The 8100-nt window shown below is 36.5% G+C and overlaps 1 protein-coding gene across 1 annotated transcript in view; it reads left to right on the top strand.

The window, feature by feature from the left end:
- Window positions 1–8100, top strand: part of IQCH (IQ motif containing H) — a 379945-nt gene that overhangs the window by 175855 nt on the left and 195990 nt on the right. The window contains exon 7 of the mRNA XM_042783268.1: window positions 2108–2223. Within this exon, the coding sequence (XP_042639202.1) occupies window positions 2108–2223 (116 nt within the window). The remainder of the gene's footprint in view (window positions 1–2107; window positions 2224–8100) is intronic.

Below are 8100 nucleotides of genomic sequence, written 5' to 3'. Positions count from 1 at the left end.
CCAACTGACTGGAAGAGATCCATATTTGTATCCATTCCAAAGAAAGGTTATCCCATAGAAATTATCAAACAATATCATTAATATCACATGCAAGTAAAATCTTACTGAAGATAATTCAAAAATGGTTGCAGCAGTATATTGACAGAGCGCTTCCAGAAATGCAAGCTGGATTCAGAAGAGGACATGGAATGAGGGATATCATTGCTGATGTCAGATAACTCTTAGCTGAAAGCAAAGAATACCAGAAAGTGTTTACTTGTGTTTTATTGACTATACAAAAACATTCTATTGTGTGGATCATAACAAATTATGGATAACGTTGAGAAGAATGGGAATTCCAGAACACTGGATTGTACTCATAAGGAACCTATAAGTAGATCAGGAGGCTGTCATTCAAACAGGACAAGGGGACACTGCATGGTTCAAAATCAAGAAGGGAGTGCGTCAAGATTGTATCCTTTCACCATACCTATTCACCTTGGTTGCTGAGCAGATAATCCAAGAAGCTGGATTATATGAGGAAGAATGTAGCATCAGGATTGGAGGAAGATTCATTAACAACCTGAGATACACAGATGACACCACTTTGCTTGCTGAAAGTTAGGATGACTTAAAGCCATTACTGATGAAGATTAAAGGCCTCAGTATAGAGAAAACAAAAGTCCTCACAACTGGACCAATAAACAGCTTTACAGTGGATGGAGAAAAGATTGAAGTTGTCAAGGATTTCACATTACTTTGTTCTACAATCAGTGCCAGTGGAAGCAGCAGTTAAGACATCAGACAGCGTATTGCATTGGGCAAATTTGCTGCAAAAGACCTTTCAAGTGATGAAGTGCAAAGATGTCTCCTTGAAGACTAAGGTGCACTTAACCCAAGCCATGGTATTTTCAATTGCCTCTTATACATGTGAGACCTGGACAATGAAGAAGGAAGACCAAAGAAGAGATGATGCTTTTGATTTGTGTTGGAGAAGAATACTAAGAGTACCAACCAAAATCAAACCAAACTCACTGCCGAGTCGGACCTGACTCATAGCGACCCCTCCCTGGGTTTCTGAGGCAGTATCACTACGAAAGTAGATTGCCCAGTCTTCCTTTCAAGGAGTAACTAGTGAATTTGAAGCACCAGCCTTCTGGTTAGCAGCCAAATGCCTTAGGCACTATGCCACCAGACCTCCCACTAAGAGTACCGTGGTCTGCTAAAAAGAAAAAAAAAAAGGGGGGGGTCTGCTAAAAGGACTAACAAATCTATCCTGGAAAAAAATGCAGCTGGAATGCTCCTTGGAAGCGACTATGGCCAGACTTCATCTCACGTGCTTTGGTCATGTTGTCAGAAGGAACCATTCCCTGGAGAAGGATATCATGCTTGGTAAAGTGGAGGGTCAATGAAGAAGGGGAAGGGCCTCAACAAGATGGATAGATACAGTGGCTGCAATGATAGGCTGAGGTATAGCAAGAATCATGAAGCTGGCACAAGACCAGGCAGTTTCGTTCTGCTGTGCATGGGGTTGCTATGAGTCAGTGACGACTCAATGGCACCTGACAACAACAACATTTATATATTCTGAGTACTAATCTTTCATCAGTTACATATGTTGCAAATAATTTTTCCCATCCTATACCTGGCATTTCATTCTCTTAATGGTGTCTTTCATTAAACTTTTTATTTTATAATAATTTCAGTTTCACAGGTAGTTGTAAAAAAAAATAATTCAGAGAGAGCCCATGTTCATTTTCCCCAATGATAACAACTTGCAAAACAATATCAGAAGCAGGATATTGATACAGTGAAGATACAGAACATTCTCATCACCACAAAATTTCCTCATGCTGTACTTTTGTAACCATACCTATTTTCCTCCCACCCCATACCCTACTTAACCCCTGGCAATCACTAATCTGTTCCCCATTTCTATGATTATGTTATTTCATGAATGTTATATAAATGCTATGTAATCTTTTCAGATTGGCTTTTTTCACTCTCCGTAGTTCTCTGGAGATTCATTCAAGTTGTGCATATCAATATTTTGGGTTTTTTCTCTATTTCTTTTTCTTTCTTTTCTTTTCTTTTTTCTTTTTCTTTTTTTCTTTTTTTTGCTGAGTAGCATTTCACAGCATTAATGTACCACAATTGTTTAATGATTCACCCTTTGGAGGATATCTGGATTGTTTCCAGTTTTTAGCAATTATGAATAAAGCTGTTTTAAGAATTCCTGTACAGGTTTTTGTGTGGACATAAGTTTTCATTTCTCTGAGTGGGATAAATTAGGAGTAAAATTGCTTTGTCATATGGTTATTACAAGGTTTTTTGTTTGTTTTGTTTTTTTACTTTTATTTGTTGTGAAAACATAAACAAGAAGACGTTTGCCAACATAACAACTTGCACATTTACAGCTCAGGGACATTGATGATATTTTTCAAGATGTGGTATGTTGTTCTTCTGTGTCTTTGTTGAGTTTCTTTCCAGTTCTATGTTTCATTGAAAATGGTGTATTAAAGTCTCCTACTATTACTATGGAGTCATCTATTTGTCTTTTCAATTCTGTTAAACTCTGATTTATGTTTTCTGGGGCTCTTTCATGGAGTGTGTAGATATTTATTATGGTTATGTCCTCTTGGCCAATCGATCCTTTAATCATTATATAATGTCCTTCCTTGTGTCTTTTGGTGGTTTTTGTCTTAAAGTCAATTTTATCACAAATTAATATTGCTACTCCTGCTCTTGTTTTTGATTGCCATTTGCTTGATGTATCTTTTTCCAACCTTTGATATTTAATCTATTTTTGCCTTTGTTTCTAAGGTGTGGCTCTTGTAGACAGCATATTGATGGCTCATGTTTTCTTACCCAGTCTGCAAGTCTCCGTCTCTTGAAAGGTGCATTTAATCCATTTACATTTAGTGTAATTATCAGCATGTATGAATTTGTTGCTGTCATTTTATTTGTTTTTTCATGGTGTTGCTGACTTCTATGTTTCATATTTTTTATGCTGAGCTCACTTTGTTTATGAATCATGTTATCATCTCCTTTGTTGCTATTGCTTTAGTATTTGATAAATATTTGTGCTAGTCCTCTTTTTTATTTTCATGTAAAGGTTTATTATTTTTCTTTGAGGTTACCCTGTGATTTAGAATTCTCTTCCCAAGTTTAGAACAGTCTGTTCTATCTCACAACTGCCTTGACTTCCTCACCATTTAGAAGTTCTGTAACTACACTATTTCTTCCCTCTATTTCATTTGTAGTTGTCCTTATTTGCCAGTTGATGTCTCTGGGTCTCTCTTTATAGTCTTGTAAGCTTATTTTACTTTGGATTCTTCCATAACTGGGTTTGTTTCTGGGTTATGTCATTATGTGTGTTAATAGTTATTATTGTTTGCTGTTGTTGGTTCTCTGTCCAAAGGACTTCCTTCAGCATCTCTTGTAAGGTTGGTCTGGTTTTAACAAATTCTCTTAATTTTCTGCTTATCTGGAAATGTCCTAATTTCACCATCATATTTGAGGCACAATTTTTCAGGGTATATACTTCTGGCTTGGAAATGTTTTTCATTTAGAGTTTTATACACACCATCCCATTGTCTTCTTGCTGCATCCTTTCTGCTGAGAAATCAGAGTTTAGTCTTACTGGTTGCCCTTTGTAGGTAACTTTTCATTTTTCCCATGCTGCTTTCAAAATTCTTTCTTTGTTTTTAGTTTTGGTGAGTTTGATTATGATATGTCTTGGTGATATTCCTTTGGGGTATATACTGTTTGGGGTTTGTTGAATTTCTTTTTATTATTATTATTTTTATTTTAAGAGCTTGTTTTACATTCAACATAACATGTACATTTAGTTTCATTATTTGTTGAATTTCTTGAATGGATATATTCTTGTATTTCTTCATATCAGGGAAATTTTTTTTCAACAAATCTTTGACACTTTTCTCTGTGGTTTTATTTTTCTCTTCCTGTTCTGGAATTCCAATTACATGTAGGTTATTCTTCTAGATGGTATCCCACATGAATCTTAAGCTTTCTTCATTTTGTTTTGATCTTTTTTTCTGATTGATACCTTACCAAAGTAGTATTTAGGTATTTGTCTTCAATCTCACTAATTCTGTCTTCCATTGATTCAATTCTATGCCTTTGCCCATTCAATGTGTTATCTGTTTCTGAAATTTTAGTATCAGTCTTCTGGACTTCTATCTGTAAGTTTAGTATCATTTCTAATTTTTCATTTATTTTTGTCATTTTGTTCTTGTATTAGCTTCCCAAATTGTTTAGAATTTTGTCTGTGTTTTCCTTAATTTTGTCAGTGTTTTCTTTGCTCTCTCAATCTATTGAATGTACCTAAAGATAATTCTTTTGAATTCCTTCCTAGTCCCTTGTGTTTACTACTTTATCTTGCCTCTTTTTGTGGACTGTGATGTTCTGTTGTCTCCAACACATTGTGATGTTGTATTTTTATTTAATTGGTGGTTGTATGTTGGTGTTATTCGTCCAAGATTTTTTTCTTTTCTTTTCTTTTTTTCCATATATCCGAGTAAGCAGTGTTGTTTCCTCCTTCATTTGCTACTTGGGAGCACTTATGCACCCACCACCTGTCTCCTGGTGGGTGTGATAGAGAATATGAGTGGGTGCACAGATCTCTGTTAGCTGTTTGTGAAGAGCAGTTAAAGGTAAGTCAGGCTCATATCAACTGTCATCTATCATTGACCATTTGGTGCAGAAGCAAGTGGTGACCCTCATTCAGTAGGTGGGGCTGCAGGAGGTGCAGGTATGGTTGGGTCATATGGGCACAGTTGCTGTCTCCCATTCAGTGAGACAAAAGCAACAATAAAAAAAAGACACCAAAAAAAGTAAAAGAGGACAAAAAACACATACAACATAAACACATAGGAACGATCACCAAAAAAAAAAAAAAAAGAAAAGAAAGAGAGAAGAAAGAAGGCAATAAATTAGAAGAATTATTTAAAGAAATATTTTAAAAAGACAAAAGAAATAGAAATAGAAAGAAATAATAAAAACCCCACAATACCTGGGTAGGTGGCAGTAAGAGATAAGAGCTAGATAGGATAAAAGAATAATACAGGAAAAAATGAGAAAAATGCAAAAAGAAAAACAAGTTATGGAAGGACCAAAAGAAAGAAAAAAAAGATGGGAACCAGGAAAAGGAAAAAGAGGAGAAATAAAATCTAGAATTTGGGCAAGAAAAAAGAAATAATTAAAAACTAATAATAAAATGGGAGAAAAAAAGAATAAAAGCAAACAAACAAAAAGAAAAACTTGGGGGAAGGGGGCACCCACCCTCCATCAGCACACAGACTGGGATTGAATTCCTGCCAGTCCAGAAAGTGAGTGGAGGTGGGTGAGGGCCACATCTCTGTTCACCATGAGGGTGTGGGGTATAAGAGTAATAAGGAGAATGTCCTGCCTTTTCAGTCATCAACCTCCAGTGAGTTTGCCCATGCTGTGCTGTCCTTGGCAGGTGGAGTCTATGCTTAAGTCACTGTAATCTGAACACGACTGCTTTAAATATCCAAAATGGCCACACTGCTTTTCACCATTCAAAATGACTACAGTATCTGGACAGCCAAAAGTCCACAGCTCAGTTTGTCTCCTTCTTTGCTGTTTACCTTTTTAGTCCTCAGGCACGAAAAGCCTTGAAGAACAGGGCTGATTTTTAGTTACTGCTCAGGTCCTAATACCACTTGTAAATATTCAAACTGTCCATGCCATCAGGATAGCTGACAGTCTGCAGCTCCATTTGTCTCCTTATTCACTGTTTTTATTCAGATTCTTCTACTAGTTGGTATTTAATCCATTTATGTATCCTTCCTTTCAAAGCTCAGGGCTCCCAGATTATCTTCTGTATCTGTGTCCATTGGTTTCTCTTTTCTTTGTTGAAGAGGGCCTTTCCTCAATTGGCCAGGTAGCTGTCTTCCAAATTTTTTGGCATAAACAAGTGCACACTTCCAGGATTTCATCCATTTGTTGAAACATCTCAATTTGTATTCCATCAATTCCTGGACCCTTGTTTTTCACCAATGCCTTCAGTGCAGCTTGGACTTCTTACTTCAATACCGTCAGTTCTTGATCATTAGCTATCTCCTGAAATAGTTGAACGTTGGCCAATTCTTTTTGGTACAATGACTGTGTATTCCTTCCATCTTCTTTTGATGCTTCCTGCATCGTTCAGTATTTTGACGATTGAATCCTTCAGTATTGCAACTCAAAGCTTGAATGTTTTCTTCAGTTCTTTCAGTTTGAGAAATGGTGAGCATGTTCTTCTCTTTTGGTCTTCTAATTCATGTCTTTTCACATTTCATTATAATACTTTACTTTGTCTTCTCGAGCTGCCCTTTGAAATCCTCTGTTCAGCTCTTTTACTTTATCATTTCTTCCATTCACTTTCAGTGATAAGATTATGGAATACTCCTTCTTAAGAAGTATCTGAAGATATTCCTTACAGTACACTTGAGGCAACCTGAGAGGTACTGAGCCTCCAGGTAAAACTCTAAATTACATATTGATATCCTTTTTTAATGTGCTGTATGTGATTAAAAAAAAAAGAAGTCTGTCAATTTGTCAGTATCTAAGGTTGTTATAGAACTGACAGAAAAAGGGGTAAACTAAAGAGTTGAGTTGAAAGAAGCCTAACTTATTTTACTCAATTAACTATTCTTTTTTTTTTTTTAACTTTCCAGCTTTTTATTTATTTATTTTTATTTTTTAAAATTTTTTATTGTGATTTGGATAAAAATTTACAGAGCAAATTCAACAATTCATGCACATTTTGTTTTGTAATATTGATTGCAATCCCCATAATATAACAGCATTCTTCCCACCCCTCCCTGTGTTTATCACGTCCATTTGTCCTTCTTTCCTATCCTTTCCTGCCTTCTGAGCTTTATCCCTGGGCAAATGTTGCCCTTTTGATCTCATATGATTAATAGTTCTAAGGAGCGTGTATCTCCCTGATGTCATTGTTCATTTTCGATACTTGTCTTTTTGTTTGGTTGAAAGTTGATCCATGAGGGTGAGTTCAGTTCCAGACTTGAAGGGTATCTAAAGGTCATAGTCTTGAGGGTTACACCAGTCTTTATCAGCCCAGTAAGCATGGTCTTTTTATAATTTTGGGTTTTGTCTGCCTTCAGGACCTCCTACTATGCTCTCTTTCAGAGCTGTCAACAGTGGTAGTTGGGCACCATTTACTTTTTCTGGTCTCAGGGTCAGGGAGGCTGGGGTTCACGTGGTCCATTAGTCCTTTGAACTAATTGTTTCCTTGTGTTTTTTATTTTCTTCACTTGTCTTTGCTCCAGATGGGGAGAGACCAGTCATTGCACTTTAGGTAGTCTCTCTAGGCAATAGTTAGTTATTTTAAAATTTACTGAGCACATAGTCCATGCCAACCACTATGCTAAGTATTGTAAAGAACCTGGAAAGAAATCTTACCTTCAGAGTAATTATCATTTAGGGAAAAAATAATATGCTATAAAGGTACTCTTTTATCTTCCTGACTCATGTTGTTGTTGTTGTTGTTATGTGCCGTCGAGTCAAACCCGACTCATAGCAACCCCTCCTTGGGTTTCCGAGGCAGTATAACTACGGAAGTAGGATTGCCCAACCTTCCTTCCGAGGAGTGGCTGGTGGGTTTGAACCGCCAGCCGTCTGGTTAGCAGGCAAGTGTCTTAGCCACTATGCTACCAGAGCTCCCTAAGGAAATGTAAAAGCTTTAGATATGCAGCTATATCTGCCAATGCTCTGTGCCCTTGGCCACACACCCTACCATTCCAGCCTCTAGTCCCATTTGGGAAATGAAAGATTCTTTCCTAATTTATCTTCAAATTTGTATTTATTTGTGCATAGAAATGCGACCATGTCTAAGGTGCCCTGAACCTATTTTTTAAATTAAGTGATTTGAAGGAGAGGCAGGAAATTTAATATATATTAGTGTAGTCCAATTTCATATTCTTTTTTCCTTTACAATCTGCTGGTCTTAACTTTTACTTTTAAATTATTTTATTGTGATTTGGGTGACGATTTACAAAGCAAATTCACTTTCCATAGAGCAGTTCACATACACTTTATCTCATGTCATTGACCACAGTTTACCACAATGCA

Source organism: Orycteropus afer, unplaced genomic scaffold (genome assembly GCF_000298275.1).
Source record: "Orycteropus afer afer isolate SDZICR_OR568_19922 unplaced genomic scaffold, OryAfe1.0 scaffold00015, whole genome shotgun sequence".
NCBI classification, from domain to species: Eukaryota; Metazoa; Chordata; class Mammalia; order Tubulidentata; family Orycteropodidae; genus Orycteropus; species Orycteropus afer.
Note: the sequence above shows the minus strand (reverse complement) of the source record. Positions and strands in the feature narration are given on the sequence as shown.